Source organism: Filicampus tigris, chromosome 13 (genome assembly GCF_054856515.1).
Source record: "Filicampus tigris isolate MCC_2025a chromosome 13, RoL_Ftig_1.0, whole genome shotgun sequence".
NCBI classification, from domain to species: domain Eukaryota; kingdom Metazoa; phylum Chordata; class Actinopteri; order Syngnathiformes; family Syngnathidae; genus Filicampus; species Filicampus tigris.
The window spans coordinates 22,242,615-22,263,029 of NC_141229.1; the positions used below are offsets into that span (position 1 = coordinate 22,242,615).

The 20,415-nt window shown below is 42.7% G+C and overlaps 1 protein-coding gene across 3 annotated transcripts in view; it reads right to left on the reverse strand.

Annotated features, from left to right (window-relative positions):
* Positions 1-10,399: 10,399 nt before the first annotated feature.
* gabrr2a (gamma-aminobutyric acid type A receptor subunit rho2a) overlaps positions 10,400-20,415 on the reverse strand; it is a 155,742-nt gene continuing 145,726 nt past the window's right edge. For all 3 annotated transcript variants that reach the window (XM_086048827.1, XM_086048826.1, XM_086048828.1), the window contains 2 exons: positions 14,964-15,172; positions 10,400-11,332 (listed from right to left, as the gene is read on the reverse strand). In XM_086048827.1, coding sequence (XP_085904953.1) covers positions 11,000-11,332; positions 14,964-15,172 — 542 coding nt within the window. In that variant the 3' untranslated portion in view covers positions 10,400-10,999. The remainder of the gene's footprint in view (positions 11,333-14,963; positions 15,173-20,415) is intronic.

Sequence of the window (20,415 nt, forward strand, 5' to 3'; positions counted from 1 at the left end):
CATCACCTTAAGAATATCGCCTGAGTCCGCCCGTTTCTCTCTCAGGCTAACACGGAAGTGCTGATGCATGCTTTTATTTCCTGTCGTTTAGATTACTGTAATGCCCTGCTCTCTGGCCTCCCGAAAAAGAGCATTTCACCACTGCAACTACTGCAGAATTCAGCCGCTCGGGTGCTGACGAGAAACCGAGGGCGGGAGCACATTGCGCCAGTTTTGAAATTGCTGCATTGGCTCCCTGTGTGTTTCAGAATCGATATTAAGGTACTTTTATTAGTTTATAAATGTGTTAATGGTCTTGGGCCATCTTATTTATCTGATTTGCTTTTATCATACCAGCCCTCGCGGATCCTGAGGTCCTCTGGCGCCGGCCTTTTATTTATTCCAAGGGTGAAGACCAAAATGCATGGCGAGGCTGCATTCAGCCATTTTGGTCCTCACTCAGGACTAGCCTGCTAGAGGACGTCAGGTCTGCAGAGACTGTTGATATTTTTAAGAGGAAGCTCAAGACACACCTTTTTAGTTTGTCTTTCAACAACTTTTAAATAATTTGTCTTTTCTTTTGATTGAAGATTATTTTTTTTAAATCTTATTTTACTGATTCTAGTTCTTAGACTATACTACTGTTCTGTCTTTTAGTTTTGTTGCTCTCTACCGTTGTCAGCTTTTAGCTCCAGTGTTTCCTCATGGGGGGGGCTCCGCTTTGAAGGAGGGGTGGCTGCCCTTCCCGCAGGGGCTGTCATCGCAGGGACTCCTTGGGTCTGGGTGGCCGGCGGCCTCTACACTTGGTGTGGGGTCCGCCTGTCTAATCCGGGCCTCTATGGTGGTGGCGCCCCTGTGTCATTCCCCTCGGCGCGGAGAGCTCCCCTTGGGTACCCTTTGCTCATATGGTTTCTCTGTGCCTTGTCATGTCTTTTTAACACATTTTATCAGGTTGTGCACTTTGTGTGGGTGTGTGTGAATCTTTCCTGATGTACTAATGGATTTTTTTTTTTCTTTTTCTAATTATCTATTTATTTTTTATTCATTCATTCATTCATTATCCATACCGCTTCTCCTCACAAGGGTCGCGGGGCGTGCTGGAGCCTATCCCAGCTGTCTTTGGGCAGTAGGCGGGGGACACCCTGAATTGGTTGCCAGCCAATCGCAGGGCACACAGAGACAGACATTCGCACTCACAATCACACCTAGGGGCAATTTAGACAGTCCAATCAACTTACCATGCATGTTTTTGGAATGTGGGAGGAAACCGGAGTACCCGGAGGAAACCCACGCAGGCACGGGGAGAACATGCAAACTCCACACAGGGAGGCCGGAGCCGGGATCGAACCCACGACCTCTGAACTGTGAGGCGGACGTGCTAACCAGTCGACCACCGTGCCGCCCTTATTTTTTATTATATATATATTTTTTTTTAAATGTTTTGCTTTTAATGTTTTAAAGCACTTTGAGTTGCATTTTTATGTATGAAAAGTGCTATATAAATAAAATGTGATTTTATTGATTGATTGGCGGCACGGTGGTCGACTGGTTGGCACGTCCGCCTCACAGTTCAGAGGTCGTGGGTTCGATCCCGGCTCCGGCCTCCCTGTGTGGAGTTTGCATGTTCTCCCCGTGCCTGCGTGGGTTTTCTCCGGGCACTCCGGTTTCCTCCCACATTCCAAAAACATGCATGGTAAGTTGATTGGATACTCTAAATTGCCCCTAGGTGTGATTGTGAGTGCGGATGTTTGTCTCTGTGTGCCCTGCGATTGGCTGGCAACCAGTTCAGGGTGTCCCCCGCCTACTGCCCAAAGACAGCTGGGATAGGCTCCAGCACGCCCCGCGACCCTTGTGAGGAGAAGCGGTACAGATAATGGATGGATGATTGATTGATTGATTTATGAAAACCACACAAAATAAGAAGATGAAGACATTCTCTTTGAATTTTAAAGCTTGCAAGGAGAACGAAGAACTGTACAATACAATTCTTACCAGCGTTCGAAAAAAGTCTCCCCGTCTCCCTTCTTTTTACTCTCACATCCCTACATACATGGGCGTTCCAACTCTAAAGGATGGGGTGAGCAAAACGGCAGTTGAAACGTCTTGTACTTGTCTGTCTGTGTCTGCATGTAGGTGGAAATTACTCAATACATGTTTGGTAAGACATGAGTAGAGAAATCAACAATGTGGCAGAAAATTTCAGCAATCACCTTCATATTAGCAAATGTTAGCTTGACTTCTCCTGACCTCCTTGCGATTAGTTTGTGAAAGCATCATGAGCAGCAAATGTATGATTTATCAAACGACAGTGATTATTATATGAATAATTACTCCAACACACGCACACACCAACAGGCATTCATACACAATTGTTTGCACACTTTTAACTGTACACGCATATAGATACAAGCTTGTGGAGTGGAATGTGGCCTCGAGTTGTTTCACAGGGCTGAGTCCTTGGGACTCTGGAGCCACCAATCGTGCAGGACTCAAGGCGCCAAGATGACCGGAGACTTGGAGTGATAAACCACGGAGGAAGAAGATTCGAGTCTACCAACATTTTTTGATTAGATTTCTCTGTTAGGGCAATATGATATATATGTGAGGGCATTTTAGATGCGCTCTTTTCTGATTGTGCCCGTCCCAGGTACGAGTCCCCACGAGGTTAAGGAAAGCAGCCCAGCTTGGCTTTGGTCAGATTCCTGAACTTCAGAGACTGAAAGAAACAGACGGAAAATTCGAGCAAAGCATAGGGCCCGAGCAGCGAAAGCTGCAAGGACCCTTTTGTTTTTGTTGAAATTATTATTATTTTTTTTTTCTGACCAAATGATCGCATTTTTGAACCCCCTAAACATGCACAAAAACTCACCAAACTTTGCAGTCTCATCGGGCCTGGCGAAAAATTTGGTATTTTAAAGTCGCCGTAAACGACTCCCACAAAATGGCTCTGTAGTGCCACCTAGAGTAGGAAAACAAAATAGAATTTTGTTTGACTTAGGCCTACGAAAATTGGCAGGCACGTGTAGCACGCCGAGACGTACAAAACAGTCCATTACAGCCATAGTCTAAAGTGTACAGGAAGTGAGCTATGAATTTTTGAATGTCCAATTTTGAACCATTTTTGCACGTTTACAGGGTGCATACTTTTGCACCCATGTCCCAGAGGATTATTCCAATGGACTTCAAACTTCGGATATATCATCTTAAGGCCTGGGGCAGCAACTGGGAACATTTTTTTTTAGTTTTCGTCAAACTATATGGGGGCTGGGCATCAAATTTGGCGTAATGTTTTTCCTTCGCCATACAGGAGAAAAACCTTAATAACTGCCCTGCACATGCTCCAAAAAATTCCAAACTTCACCTGTACGTAGAGTCGCGACCTGAAGACATCTATATGATATTATTCCATTATACATATAGCGCCACCTAGTGGTGAAAAAAATGTCATTTTTTTACATTTCTATTTACTGCACAAAGCCCGTTGAACGAATCCGACTGAAAATCTCTCAGAAAACCCTCAAGGCGTTGATCTTGCTCTACGCCGAATATTGTGGCTTTTCAGCGAAGGGCGTGGCCTTGACGGTGCCGCAAAGTCTGCTTATTCAACGTGACAATAAATACAGTTTTATCTTGACCCAAATCATCCAACCTTCTCGAAAGTTTTCATATTTGATGATCGCCAAGGGCTGAAGACATCTACAAACTTATTTTTCATCATAGTGGTAGCGTCACTTAGTGGCTGAAGGAAATACATGTTTTTTCTTTGATGTTTTTATCCTAGCAGGTAAACCAGGTCCACCTCATCTTTGCTCGGAACGGGGTTTACAACTTCCTAATATTAAAATACGAAATTAGTGATTTTTCGCGCTAAGCTGTTGCCATGGCAACACGCAAAAAAACAACATTCATTTTGAGGGTTTGAACATGCTCGAAATCTCACGAAACTTTGCACATATATAAGGCCTGGCGAAATCACCAATATTTTTTTTAGTTTTTTGTGTAATTTGTAAAAAATGGCTCGCTAGTGCCACCTAGAAATTTTTTAAAATTCAGCCCCAGTTGTACGTTTCTTCGAGATCTACAAAAAATTGGTGGTATATGTAACAGTCCAAGGCCAACAAGAAAGTCTCTTGGAGCCATATGCTAAACCAAACAGGAAGTCGGCCATTTTCAATTAAGTTTAAAGTATGAATTTGCTCTGATTACAATAGCTGCTGGAACTTGACCCACATGATAATTTCTTCTAAAACCCTGCTAACATTTGATAAAAGTCGAAACCTGAAGACATCTCCGAACTTATTTTTCATAGTAGTGGTAGCGCCACCTACTGGCTAAAGGAAGTACATGTTTTATTCTTTGATCTTTTCCTCCTCACAGGTTAACCAGGTCGACCTCAGAATTGCTCAGAAGACTCTGTAGACCTTCCTGATGTTAAAATACGATATTTTTGATTTTTCCTTAAAAGCTGTTGCCATGGCTACGGGCAGTTTGCAAATAAAACTACACCGATTTCGACGATCTAAACATGCATGAAATCTCACGAAACTTTGCATACACATCAGGCCTGGTGAAATTTTTTTTTTGTTTTTGTTTTACGTCGCAAATGTTTAAAAAAATGGCTCGCTAGCGCCCCCTACAATCGTTTTAAAAATCAGCCCCGGTTGTATGTTTCACCCATATCTATGAAAATTTGGTGGTATATCTATCAGGTCAAGACCTACAAAAAAGTCTCTTGGAGCCAAGTGCTAAACCTAACAGGAAGCCCGCCATTTTGAATTTACTTTACAATTCGACATCACATTGACTTTAAAAGCAGCTGTAATGTGATCCACATGATAATATTGTGTCCAAATGTCACACATTTGATGAGAGTCTATACCTGTAGACATCTCAAACTAACTTTTCATTGTAGTGGGAGCGCTACCTACTTGCTAAATGAAGTACATGTTTTATTCTTTCATGTTTTTCTCCTGGGCGGCACGGTGGTCGACTGGTTAGCACGTCCGCCTCACAGTTCAGAGGTCGTGGGTTCGATCCCGGCTCCGGCCTCCCTGTGTGGAGTTTGCATGTTCTCCCCGTGCCTGCGTGGGTTTTCTCCGGGCACTCCAGTTTCCTCCCACATTCCAAAAATATGCATGGTAAGTTGATTGGATACTCTAAAATTGGCCCTAGGTGTGATTGTGAGTGCGGATGTTTGTCTCTGTGTGCCCTGCGATTGGCTGGCAACCAGTTCAGGGTGTCCCCCGCCTACTGCCCAAAGACAGCTGGGATAGGCTCCAGCACGCCCCGCGACCCTTGTGAGGAGAAGCGGTACAGATAATGGATGGATGGATGTTTTTCTCCTTGCAGGTTAGCCAAATCTCCCTCATATTTACTCGGAGAGTGTTTACGCCACCAATGTCAAAGTCAAGTCCCGCGAGAAGGTTTTCTACGGCCCCTTGGATGATATTACTTTATTATTAGATCCGGCCCGCAGCAAGCCGGTGTGGGTAGCAGATCTGATCGGGGCGTTCACGCCTGCCGAAGACGTCATGCTTTAAAATATATTGTAGCGACTTCAAAGAACATGCCGTCAGATGTAGTTTAATTATCATGTTTTTATTAGTCCAAAGGGCTAATAAGGGCCGCAGCCGACGCCAATACAGTACAACAACCGTTCAGTCAAAAAAGAGCAACGGCTCTCCTGTTCGTCCCCCGCTACTCTCGCTCGCATGCCCTCCCATCCAGCGAGTAGCACGATGCATTCATTAACCTCGGAAACAAAACAACTTGGCAAGACACAAATTCGACCACAACACATATAACCCAATTTGTTACATTATTTCTGTAATATATTTCTTTGCATCAATGTTTGCCACCCCATGGCTGTTCTACATGCTGACTGAAGACTTCACGTCACTTTTCGTGGCTTTCAGAATCGAATTGTGATGTAGTTATTTGGAGTAAAACACACTTTATTAGAAATACTTCATGTTAGAAATCTCACGTTGTTTTATTATTAGTAATTGTTGGCATTTGATCAATTCATTGAGTTCCGACGTAGAGCTGAGGTGTCCCACACTCTGAGCACTGTGAGCAGGCATTGAACGCTATTCGAGCGCTGAGTGTTGATAGTGAGTGACTTTTTTTTCTCTTTCCTCCTTCAACACAGCTCGTAGTTTGTTCGTGCCAGCAAACTCAGTAGTTGCAGATTGCCCGTGTTTCACCACGTTTGTTGTTGTGTGTAAATGTTAAAAGGTGAGTTTAATAATTTAAGTTCGTGTCAGGTAACTGCTGTACATAATAGTCTAGATATGTTCTCGTGTCACGTTCTCGTGTCACGTTGATGAACACTAGTTATTTTGGCTCATGCTAACTATTCTAGTGATGAAACGTGTGAATGTGTATTGTATGTATGGTTTGGCTGATTAATTTCTTAATACAGTGAATTGTAATGTTTAGGCATATTGTTAATAAATGGCTATGCATTGGATGATATTGCTAAGTTATTCTTTGTGTTGTTGCAGACAATAAAAACACGTGTCAAGTGGAATACGGGCCTGTGTTTTCTGACAGGAGCACCAAAATTCATACCTTGCCACTCTAAAATAGGGTCAGCTGGAGACATCATACCAATCATATGATCATCTCTGTTTTACTTCACATTATGTACAGTTCATACAATCTTGCAGCCCAAGTCAACCAGAAAATTGTTTCCAGTTTGGCAGGAGAAACGCAAACGGAAGTGAAGTACGAGCTGCCTCGCAAAAGTAGCAGTAATGTACTTTATTCTATATTTTATTTAGTAACTCCGAAGATGAAAACACAACAGCCAGGGGGGGTGACAAACATAGACGCAAAGAAATATATTACAGATATATAAAGCGTGACATCATAGAACACATAGCACACATGGAAGGCCTGGTAAATTAATCAATAATTATTCAATTGTACAATCTTTAAAAGATGGCTCGCTACCGCCCCCTAGAATATTTTTAAAAAGTGTCCTCGTTTGTACGCTTCACCTAAATCTACGAAAATTTGGTAGTATATGAAACAGGAAGCGACCTACAAATAAGCCTATTGGAGCCATATGCTAAACCTAAGAGGAAGTCCGCCATTTTGAATTTAGTTTAAAGTTTGGAGTCACCTTGACTACAAAAGCTGCTGTAACTTGATCCACGTGATGATTTCGATTATTCAATTCCGATGTGCGAGCATTCCGACGTGCCGGAACCCCAACGTTGCCAGGGCAGCGAGGCCTCTTTATAGCTGCTTGCAGCTCTAGTTTTTATTGGGATGCCTTCTTGAAGATGAAACAAACCCGCATTGAGTTGTTTTTGTGAATTGATAATTGGGCTTGCGCCCATTGTGACCCAAACAACTCCAACACCCAAATGCTAACTGTGTAAACACTTAATGCTCAGGATATTAAAACAAATCACGTGTGAAATTGCTCAACCAGTTTAAAAACAAACAAAAAAAGAGTTTCAATGTGTTTGAAATGTCCATTGGAGACGTGGTGTTGTCCAGTGTTCATGCTGCACTTGACAAGTTGCCCATCCCATCATTACTGACCGAGAAAAGAACCCCAATGACAATGAGACTATTGCTGCACGATTGAAGCATATTACCGAAACATACGGCAACGTGTGATGAGTTCTTGCAGCTCAGTGCTGCCTCGCGGCATCAATGCACAAGCCGCCAATGAGCGGTGAGCACACTTTTTGGCTGGCCCAGTCCAAATTAGTCATTTTTGACAGAATGTGAGTTATGTAAGTTAGACCACTTTGTCCTGCTTTTGAAATCTGTCAGAATGATCTGGCATCTTAAGTTACCTTACTATTTACCACCATAGACTTTGAATATTAATGTTATAGAACATCTAATCTAAAGAGTGTGAATTTGAGAAAATCCTCACATTTAGTGGACAAGGTAAAGTCCTTGAAATCCTTCTTGAGGATTATCTAACAATTGAAGCATCTCAACACAGTCCGTGAAATCCTTCTTGAGGATTAATTAACAAATGAAGCATATCAACACTTGTACGGTAATTATGCAATATTTAATACAGTTGATCTTTTCAACCATTTTTATATTCACATATTTTTGATGAAAAGTCTCACTCATGTCACTCTTCACTTCATGTATTTTTTTTTTTTAAAATAGAAAGTATTGAAGTCATAATTTATTAAAAGTTATGATTAATACAATTTACTTTCATTGATTTCTGGACAATTCAAGTCATTTTGGGTTATTTAAAACATAGTGGCATGAAATCCTTAATCCTTGGCCGATTCTTAAAACTTGGTGTCATTTTATCAGTGTCACAAACCTCTGTTTGATATCCTCTATTTTGATATAGGTGGTTTGAATGTTGTACCACACCTACATTGTGTAACTTATTATGATCGCAGGTTTTAGACAGGTGTGACACTGGTTTCTCCACCATGTGAATGTCTGATAATATTGCTTACCGTAGTCCAAGGAATGCTCAGAGACTTTGTGTGAATGCTCAGACACATGGAAAATTAGAAGCAACATTGCTCCCAGGTAACATTAAATATCTAAACAATATTTCACCTACACTTAAAGAGTTAAACTATCTGAATCACTTACTAACTCCGTGCCAACTTGAAATGCTGGAATAATCTTCCCAAGTTACCACTTTAACAAATAGCTACAGTTCAAACTAAAACTTAAAGCAACAATGGGGAACTTTCAGAAATCCCTCCTTGTCTTTGGGCTCACGCCAGTGAAAGCCTGGCCAGGGTTGATCCTTGAATGTTCTTCTTTCCTTCAGACAAAATGTTTTGTTTCTTTGGTTGTTTTGCAGCTTCTGCCTTGACACCAGCACGTAGACGTGAGAATCGACTACGGTCTTTGTAACGAATAGGTTGAAGGGGTGAAGTGACGTATGCCATGAAGCAGTCAGCACATTTATAATTTTTTTGTGTGGCATAGTTTCGACCACTCTCCTTAAAGTTGCTTTGTGCCAGTAAAAGTAATACAGACCCCCTCAGGCCATGCCAACGGTACCATTCAACCAGTTGTAAGTCGATGTTTCATCAGAAGAGTTACGAAAATATTTTATTAAAGGGACGATGTTTTCACTAACAAGTTCATTTTATATATTTTTTGATCAGGAAAATGAAAAGAGTTGTCATTTTCTATTTTCTCAATAAATTTGGGAGAAATTAGGAAATAAGTGACTCCATGAATAACGCCCCTTGTTAATGAGGAGAATGGCTGCGCCCCCTAGCGTTCTATCCCTGTTCGGACGGAGTCACTTGGGAGTAACCGATTCCAAACGCTCCATTGGAAATCATTGTAATCATTGTCCATAAAACGGCGATCAATTGGCACCAAAATGTATGTGGCCATCTCTACTAATGCCCACTTCAACATATCAAAAGGATTTACCTCTCTGTGGCTGATTTATATGAGAATGAGGAAATGTGGAAGTGAGCAGAGCTACATAGGCTGGGACCACCACACACTGCTTCTTTGCTTAAAAAAAAAAAAAAAAAAACACTGCTTCTTTGCTGATCACGGTTAGGACGAGCGAGGCATTTAACACCAGTCAGGATATTAACAGAGACTGAAGTGGAAATGAGTAGACGTGCACATTTATTTGGATGAGGAATGGCCCCATTTTCTTGACAACACGCTGTCCAATTTGGAACGTAAACAGCCGAAAAGGTACGTTCCAATGCGGCCACACTCTGTTGTGGAGTCAGCCTCGCTGGAACTTTTTGTTCGCTGAACATTGACGCTTGTTCGATGAGGGCTTACCTCACTCTCTGGTGGTTCTCTGTCTGACAACGCACACAACTGCTTGGGAGGCAACCCAGCGACTTGAAGATCGACATGATGAGATCACGTTTTCAATAAATCCAAACTATTGTGCAGAACACTTTTATACTTTCACAGGTTGAAGTGGACAAGAGTAGTAATGTGCATTTGCATTTTGGCGGTGATCGGTCACCGTTTTAGACAACAGAGCTGACAAAGCAAGCAATAATACCACGCTTGGCTCCCTCCCGTGACGTGGACATCTGAGACCGAAAACATAACATAAGCCACGCCTCAAAAAGGGCCGGGAAAATTTGTCGTAAACCTAATCACAAAAAAAGCCCTTAAATCACTAGAGTCTTTTGAGGTGGGCATTTTAGTACTAATGTCATTTTTACATGCAAACCTATTATATAAGGGCCAATGTTAAGCTCACCCAAGTGTCCATTTAAGGTCAAAAACGTACCTACTGTTGTTTTGATAAATAACAAAAATAATTTGACAGTGATCCCAATCAAACTGAAATTAAAGTTGTTTCAAACATAAGACTTACCAAGAATAAGAAATGATCTAAGAACAAAACAAAAAATCAACGAATGAATAAATCCTAATGAAGAAATTCAGGATTGACTAGAATTAAAGCAGATAGATTGTAATAATATCGAACCTTTATTCAGACTTTCCATTCATTACAACCATCATATTTCAAGAAATAACTGAATTCGCTATATTTAAACAATCCTGGTCTAATCCTTTAGAGAAAACCAATACATGTTTTTGTTTCAGCACATGACAACAAAAAGGAATTAATCACCTACATTACTCAGTCCAATATAATATACCTATTACTTATACTTATCTGAGAATCTATTTCCAGAATGTGAAATAAGAGGTACTAATTTCCTTCAATAGCTTCACCTGAAAAATGAAAATCAGGAAAAGAAGCCCAACACTTAAAGGAACATTACAGCAAACAGATAAAAAAAAATGTGTGAACTGTATATTTAGAATATTTACGCATTGTGTGTGATGTGTGTGTGTGTTTGTGAAGTTGGTGTCCAGCACCAATTCAATGTAGATTGTATTGTATTGTAACCATTGTATCAGTAGCTGTCCATGATCTTAAGCACCAAACATATGTTCCAAGAGTCATTTGTAATTAGTTCAGAATTTTAACATTTTAATGAAGCTTGTAATCTGTCTTTTTAACCATTTCTATGGCTGCAGCCCAAAATCAGGTGTGCGTTCAGCAGTAGACACACCAATAGATAAGATTGAAGAAAATGTAAGACCCAGGAAAAATCATACGTGAGTATTTGTCAATGGCATGCGTGTTTTGGATGATGTTTAGAGTACGTAGGCTCTTCTTCTTCTTGGTGGTGGTGGACTCGCTGCTCAATGACAGATGAACCACCATATGTTCTGTTTTTTCTGAAACGTGCATTTCTTCCTGCTCCTCCTCGGGCACCATGGGCTCTTCAGTGTAGCCAGCAAGACTGTTGGTATCTGCCTCGCTATAGGTGCCATCTAACATTGCCATGGTTCTTGTCTGGGAAATGCCACATGTGCAAGGCAGTGACTATCAGGAAAGAAACAATAATGCATTCATTGAATTAGAAAACATGACAAGATAATACCACAAAGTAATAACTAAACAAATACATAAAAGCACCTGTTATTTATTTTTGTATAAATACTTTTTTGAAAGGAACTGATATTTTAAAAATATTATTTAAGAAAGCATAACCACTCTATTATAATACAACTTCTTGCTTGAAGTAGTGTAACACGAAAAGCCTTAATGGGAAGTCAACCCCAATGTATTTTTTTTTTTCAAGAAAATGTTCTATGCTGGCCCACTAGTTGAAACAAGGCATTCTGATAAATATTGCATTCATGGAATAAGAGTTAATCCTCCCGTTTTTAGCCATCTCTGGGGGCGGCCATTTTGTGAAAATGACACTGAAAATGACATCACTGTTGCTCAGGGCTCAAGTAACGACCAATCACAGCTCTCCATTTTTCTGAAGCTGAACCATGATTGGGCGTTATCTGAGCCCTGAGCATCTGTGATGTCATTTTCAGTGGACAGAAGTGACAAAATGGTCGCCTCCTGAGATGGCTAAAAACGGGTGGATTAACTCTTATTCCTTGAATGCAATATTTATCAGAATTAGGGATGTGCGCGACTAGTCATTTAACCGTTTATGTCATGTCATGTCATCTTCCAAACCGCTTATCCTATACAGGGTCGCGAGGAGTTGCTGGAGCCTATCCCAGCCGTCAATGGGCGAAGGCAGACTACACCCCGAACTGGTCGCCAGCCAGTCGCAGGGCACACATAGACACTGTCACTGAGCGGGAATCGATCCCACGCTGCCCGCACACAACTCAGGCGTGTGTACCACTACACTATCAGCGGACCCTTTAACCGTTTAACCATCTACAATTTATTAAACGTTTGGTATTTTACTAGTCGGTTAAACGCTGCATTATCACGCATCTTGTTCATCAAGTCTCTCTGCCTCTGTAAACAAGCCAAGCACCAAGAGAGAGAATTGCTCCTCTCTCGCCCACCCACACGCACACATAGTAGGGGGCGGCGACACTAAGTTTGGGGAAGAAAAGAGATGTCGAAGCTCCCACGAAAAACAACGTCACCGTTTGGCAGTATTTTGATGCAGCAGATGACAACAAGGTCGTCTGTAGGCTTTGTAAGCATAAACTCGCTTACAACCACTCTCCCGGAGCGATGAGAAACCACATGTGCGGCGCGCAGTCTCCGGCTCCTGCCGCAAGCTGCGTAGCAACAATAGCACGTTAGCTCGCCCCCAGTCGCGCTCAGCTCCTCGTCCCGGCCGGCAAGCGTGGGCAGCGGCGGTGACGACTCTGGGCGGGGCGGGCCCTTCCCACAGATCTCCACGGCTGCAGTGGCCGCTGGGACACCGCGGTGCCAGCAGTCGCCCTTCGCGGGGTCTGTAATCCGGGCCAGCCCAGCCGGCTCGTTTGGCCGACGCAGCCTCGATGCGGCTCGTGACCCAAAGTCAGAATCGGCTAAATACGTCGAATTGCAATATTCAGCCAACAAGTTCAACACACAAATGCACATATCTAGCTAATATTTAGCTTATATATGCGTAGCAGTAGCGACTGTACATACAGATACATCAGGTACCGTATGATTACATAAATTGCTTGGATTAGACTTTCCTTGCTTGCCCTTAAAATGCAGCGTTGTTTGTCATATATTTTCTTTCTAAAGAAAGACAAGGTTAGCCAATCAATTGGTGTTCAGTAGCATGCTTTCAGTAACAGCTGCATTATTGTATTGTCTTGAACTTCTCAAAAATAAAGCTCTTGTGAAAAATAATACAAAAACATTTATTAAGATAAATATGAATATAGAATTTAAATTAACAAAGTGTGCTGAATGTTTAGGCTAAAATAGCCCCCACTGTAAATACACAAAACATTTGCATTTTCAACTTTGAATTTAATATGTATTAAATTTCAAGTTTTCTTGCTTATAGACTAGTCGACTATTCGTAAATAAAATTTGAGACTAGTCGGCGGGCAAATTAGTTGAAATTCCCATCCCTAATCAGAATGCCTTGTTTCATCTAGTGGGCCAGCATGGAACATATTCTTGAAAAAAAAGTACATTTGGATTGACTTCCCATTAAGGTTTTTCATGTTACACTACTTCAACCAAGAAGTTGTATTATTTTAAACGGATGGATTTTGCTGCTTAACTCATTCCACAAACGCAATGTTAATCAGTATGTCATGTTTCAACTAGTGGGCCTGCATAAAACATATTCTTGAAAAAAATATGTTTCGGTTTGACTTGGCTTTAAGAAGTGTGAAATATAAAAGTTATGACATCAGATATCCTCACATTTAACCATCAAACAACTCACGCTATAAAGCTAGAGTTATTCTGTTAATGTGAGTTGTTCTACTTTTGACAAGGACTACAGGTACAGACAACATAATACATGAATGAATGGCTTTATTGTAATAGTGCTTTGGTTTAAATCTAATATGAGCCCCATTATCTCCCTGTGCTGTGCTGAGCTGAGTTCTCTTTATAGCTATCTCAGATGCAGATGGGGGGGGGGGTGTCCTCTGTCTCTGAAATCACCACTATGATTACTGGTCATAAATCCAGGTTCTACCAGACATCTTAGGACCAAATAACCAGAGATGTACATTCCATCCCGTGACGGACGGACGCCCATTTCAGGGATGGTGGAGGACGAAATATATATATATATTTTTTTTTTTTCAAGGCTGGACTAAGCAAGGACGGAAGTGGGTTTTCGTCCGTCCCTTTAATTGTCCCTAAGTACAGACGGACGCCCATTTCACTGACGGCTGACAGAAACACGACCAGCCAGTCTTGCGTGTGTAATCCGCCAATACACGACTTCCGATTGTGAAATATCACGATGCACCGGTTGTCTCGTACGTGTTCACTATGATTGTATGCGGGAGGAAGTGACTTAACTTTTCTTCAAGTGCACAGGAGGAGGAGAACTCGCCCTCCCTCGATAAAAGTTTCCGCATCGCCAGCCAGTCTGGTGACCGACGGTGGTTGTGTTGGCAACTTGTGTTGGCTATCTTGGTTGACACTTAAAACAGTTGCAAACAATTCAATCCACTCACAAGATACTCCCAGCCGGTAAGTGGATGTGAATAGGAAATTAGCCAGCTAATGAGTTTTAAATAATGTTTATGAATTTGAAACCTCTGCCGTTAGCCTCTCTCCCTTTTTGGGGGGTGAAATGTATGGAAGGACGCGCTTTAAAAGGATGAGGACGAACCGGGACGGAGGATGATTATTTTATGTATAAGGACAGAGGGACGATGACGGAAGGGTGCCCTGGTCCTTGACGGAGGACGGAGGATAGACCAGCAAATTAGGGTAAAGTGCCCATCTCTGCAAATAACAGTTCCACATCTTCACTGAGAACCAGACCAAAAATGTTATGTGTAGCCTGCCCCAGTATATAATGTATGTCAATAACAAAAACCTGCTGTAACATATTGGTTAAAACCTAGTTCTTGCACCATAAAGCTGTTTTAAAATCTGCTTGTTTTCTACACTGTTGGCATGAGAGAGTGGCAGATTTCTCCTTACATTAGAGAGGAGGGTGAAGATAGGACACTTTCGCATAATGCCAAACAACTAAGTGGAACAAACCTACCTGGGATCGTGCCCGCTCTCTCATTTTACGTTCGCGACGGTCCTGGACAGTGGACAGGTAGTTGACTGCTGCATACTCCAACACAGATAAGAAGACGAAGACAAAGCTGACCCAGAGGTAAATGTCCACTGCCTTGATGTATGATACTCGAGGCATAGATGCATTAACTCCAGTGATGATGGTGGACATGGTTAGTACAGTGGTGATGCCTAGACAAGATACATAAGGTTACATTACACTCATGTTTTGAAACGCCAAACCTCACAGGTATAAGTATGATAGCTATCTTACTGAAATCAATAACATCCTCATTTATATCCGATGATACAATGTGATCCAACGGCCAGGACAGCCCTTCCCTAAACACAGATCACGCACTGTTCGTAGTCCGTGGGGGGAAGCCCTCATTTTATGTGTGGGGATACATTGCGACATCATCGCTTGAGCACCCTAACGCTCCGACAAGCACTTTACGTCGTCTAAGAAGTTGACAAAATATTTTCGTAACATGAAAAATGCTTGTTAACCACAGGCGTCTAGCGACCATCGTCGTTCAAATACCTGATACTCCAGTCTATATTGCATGAATGCAGATGAGTAGTTTTCTTTCACTGTTTTCTGATTATCTATTAACGAATCAACTGTTCACTTTAATAGAGAATGTGTAAATAGCAGAGCTGGGCAGTCCGTCCCGCTGGCGGAACGGTCCGGCTCTCCGACCCGGCCAGATGCCCAGTTTTGGTGTGGGTGGGTGTGATTGACACGTTTGGGAAAAAAAAAGGAGCGGACTAAGCAAGGGCGGAAGTGGATATTAGTCCGGCCCACTAACCGGCCCCCATGCGTGTGACGTGGTCGCGAGGCGGCCAAATTTAATCTAAGCATGATTTAATATATTTTCAAAAAGACACGTGTGGGTTGTGTCTGCGAGTATAAAGTCAAACTGCGCTCAGCACTGCGGCAGTGAGTGTTTGCGGATGTCTTCATGGAAGTTGAACAACCTCGCTTTAATTCACCTCTCTCCCTCTCTTTCTTCTTCGCTGCGGAAATACGCTGTAGCAAACCTGCTGTGTAATGGTTTACTGATATGCTTTTATTTTGAAGGCCGGGAATAGGAGTTCAGGGTAAGTTTGGAAAATAAATAAGTAACTTGCTGGAATGCTTCTGACTTGCCGGACCCACATTTATTTATTTAATTATTCAATACGACAAAACCAACCCCAAAAGAAACAAATATTTAAGCAGGATAAAATTAAATATATACTCACTAGTTCACAACACAATAATGCAGCATGTTAGAAAAAATCTCCCCCGGTCTGCACGGAGGGGAGAAGAAATAGAAGGAGAAGAATGAGACGAAGAAGAAGAAGGTGCGCTGGCGTGCTGGCGTTTGACCGGCACGAAGCCTGGCAAAACAAACATCGACATCGCAAGTGGCCGACACTCACCGTGTGTAGTGCACAGCGTATATGGGTAACTACTAGTGGCATGTTTGAAGCATGTTTGAAGCGTGTCCACAGTGGGTTTGAATTGTAAATTAGCATGATCTTTAAATAAACCTCTGCCGTTAGCATCTCTCCCGTGGCGGCGTCATGTACGGACACTATTTTTTTTGTGGGGAGGGGGCGGAACAGGGCCGGCAGTCGATCATTTTTATGAATAAGGGCGGAGGGTTGAGGTTGGAAGGGTACTGAGGTCAAGGGCAAAGGGTCGACGCCGGACAGGCAAAAAAATTGTATTGTATTCTATTGTGTTATTCACAGATTTTTCATCTGCTTTTAATACAATACAATACAATCTACAATCTAACCCCACAATTTAATTGATAGTCATGTATGCTGTTGAAATGTTTTGTAGGTCTCAAGTCCGTAAGTCCAATTAGCAATTTACAAAACAACTACTTACCCAATGCGTGTTCGTTTTATCTTTTATGTATCCAATGTAAATAAAGACTAACACAAGTCGATTGAATTTTCTCGTCAGTTTTCTTTACCATCTCTGAAGTTCAGGAATCATACAATGATCAGATCTGGGCGGCTTTTCCATCCTTGCGAATGCCTTCCCTTTTTGGTTTTTGTTTAACCTGTTGGCTAATATAAAACCATTCATATAGATTTAGATCCTTCAATACCAAAATATACCAACATGGCACCGACTCGAGTGGCCGCCTTGGTAATGCGCTCTCTAGTATTGTCTTTGATTTTGTGATTTTCATTTGTTCTTGGCGACTGTTTGCCATTTGCTTACACAAGAGAAGAGTTGCTAAGCATTAGGAAGTCTACTCTCTGACTTTTTTGGCTAACCTACACAAATCAACAAGGTTTTTCTGAGATAAAAGCTGGCGGAGCGGCTGCACAATATGGAGCATGGAGATACCGCCAGAGGAGGAGGGGGAAACGAGCTGGCGTGCTAGTCAAACTCCGACAGCGTGGATTTTAAACACCACTCCCATCGATCCATCTTGCTTATCTACGTTCTCGACCAAACAAGATGGATGAACTTCTTCTCCCCATTAGGACCAACACAGCACTCGACTACCCGGCTTCCGTCTTCACGGAGCGGACCGCGTCATGGAACTATCAGGAAAGTCAAAAGATGGCGGAATATGCTTCTATGTTAACGATAAATGGTGTACTGATGTCACAGAGCTCAACACGCATTTGCAGCCCTGACTTGGATTTGCTATTTCTAAACTCTAAGCCATTCTACTCATGACAAGTTCTCCTCCTTCGTACTCGCTGGCATTTACATCCCACTACAAACTAATGCTAACTCTTTGATACAAATGTTGGCTGACCAAGTAAACAAACTCGAGCTAAAGCACCCAGAATCACCCTTCATCTTCCTGAGTGATTTTAACAGAGCACAACTTATCCATGAACTACCCAGATACAAACAGCATTGTTTTTCCAGCAGTCCTTCAGGATTTGATGAGACCTGCAGCCTGTGTCTTTTCCACCTGCGTTCAGCTCTGCAGCATTCCTGTTTAACTGCGCGAGTACTCTCATTAAACCAAGGCTCCGGTCTAATTTTTTGCCACATATTTTTTAATGGAGCCGACAGACCAAAAGTAAGGACAACGTCTAAAGGGTGCCTTGCTTGTGAGTGGAGCCAGACACGCACTGGACCAAATTGAAAGAGTCAATGAGTCTTAAAAGACTCATTTTTAGTTGACAAAATGGCCGCCCCCAGAGATGGCTAAAAACAGGTGGGTTAACTCTTATTCCACAAACAATATTTATCAGAATGCCTTGTTTCAACTAGTGGGCCTGCATAGAACATATTCTTTGAAAAATATATGCTTCCCCTTTAAGTCGTTTTTTTATTTGCATAGCCCGACCTCACAAAAGAGTTTCAAAGGGCTTCACAAGCCCGCAGTTGAGAATGATTGGCAACATCCCACCAATTAAACTCAAAATCCAATTTTTTTGTCGACAAAAGAGGAGACCACAGATAAGGTTCTAAACAGCGTGAAAACTCATGAAACTTGCACACACGTCATACTTTGGCGAAAAATACTAATTCTAATGACAGTGCCCTACGGTGCCAGTATCCCAAAGTGGCCCGTGGTGCGAGGACCCTTCATAGCTGCTCGCAACTCAAGTGATTCATGTAATGTCTCAGGGACATTTAAATTTATTATTTTTGTCGAAGATACGACTATTTTATGCTCCAGTAAGGATTTGCAGCTGTTACTGAATGAGGTCAAAACAAAAACGAGAAAAATAAAGGATTGCTTTATTCACCCATCCATTATAATGCTAAAAATTATCTCTTAATCTTAAAAAAACTAAATTAAAGATGGCCATTAAAAAAATCTATATAGTCATCCATTCATTTTCTACCGCTTATCTGTGGTCGAGTAGCAGCTTCATCAAGGGAGCACAGACTTCCCTCTCCCCAGCCACTTCTTCCAACTCCTGGGACGTCTTCCCAGTGGGACATGCCTGGAACACCTGACCAGGGAGGCATTTAGGAGGCATCCTAACCAGATGCTCAGGACACATCATCTCGTTCCTCTCAATGCGCAAGGGCAGAGGCTCAACTCTGAGTTCTTCCCGGATGAATGAGCTTCTCACATTATCTCTATGGGAGAGCCTGGACAACGTGCGGAGGAAACTCATTGTAGCCGCTTGTATCTGGGATTCTTGTTCTTTCGGTCCCGTGTCACAGCTAATGACCATAGGTGAGGGTAGGAACGTATATCGACTGGTAAATTTCGGCTCACCCCCTTCTTCACCACGAAAGACCGAATCCACATCACAGCAGATGCTGCACTAATTCGCCTGTCGATCTCCCGCTCCATCCTGCCTTCAATCATGAACCAGACCCGAAGATACTTAGACTCCTCCACATGGGGCATGATCTTATCCAGCAAGCCAGAGAGAACAATCTACCCTTTTCCGACTGAGTACCATGGTCTCAGATATGGAGGTGGTGATTTTCATACCAATCATTTCACACTCTGCAGCAAACCATTCCAGTGAGAGTTGGACATCAGAGATGCAATACCAAATTGGACTCAGTCAATGCCTTGGCTGTGTCTAGAAATTCTCTCCATAAAGATTCCGAACAGAATATGTGACAAAGGGCAACCTTGGGGGAGTCCAATCCTCACTGGAAATGAATCCAACTTACTGCCGGCAATGCGGACCAAACTCTGCCATCGGTGGTCCAAATATAAAACTGCCCGTATCAGGGATTCGGTACTCCTGAAGCACCCCCCCCCCCCCCCCACGCACAAACATAACTCCCAGAGGGATATGGTCGAATGCCTTCTCCAAGTACACAAAACAAGTAGACTGTTTGGGCAAACTCCCATGCACCCTCAAGGACCCTACCAAGGTGTAGGGTTGGTCCACTGTCCATGGCCGGGCCAAAGACCACACTGCTCCTCCTGAATCTGAAGTTCGACCTCCTGACCGACCATCCTCTCCAGCACCCCTGAATGAACTATACCAGGATCTCTCCCTTCTTAAAAAGGGGAACCACCACCCCAGTCTGCTAATCCAGAGGCAGTGTCTCTGATGCCCACGCATTGTTGTTGAGGCGTATCAACCAGGACAGCCCCACAACATCCAGAGCCTTTAGGAACTCTGGGCGGATATCAGCCACCCCGGGACTTTGCTGTGGACATAAAGTGTGAAGCACAAAAGTTCAGTAAAATAATACCATTTGGGTTCAAAGCAGTGTGCCTTTCCTTCCAATCACGCCTTTCTAGGTTTTACTGTCATTGCCCCTGAGAGCATTGAAGTACCCCATCAGAATGGGTGAGTCCTCAGGGGGAGCTCTCAGCAGCATACCCTCCAATGACTCCAAAAAGGGTGGGTACTCTAAAATGCTGTTTGGTGCATAGGCATAAACAACAGTCAGGACCTCTCCCTCCACCCGAAGGCAGAGGGAGGCTACCCTCTCAGCCACTGAGGTGAACCCCAACGTACAGGCGCCAAGACAG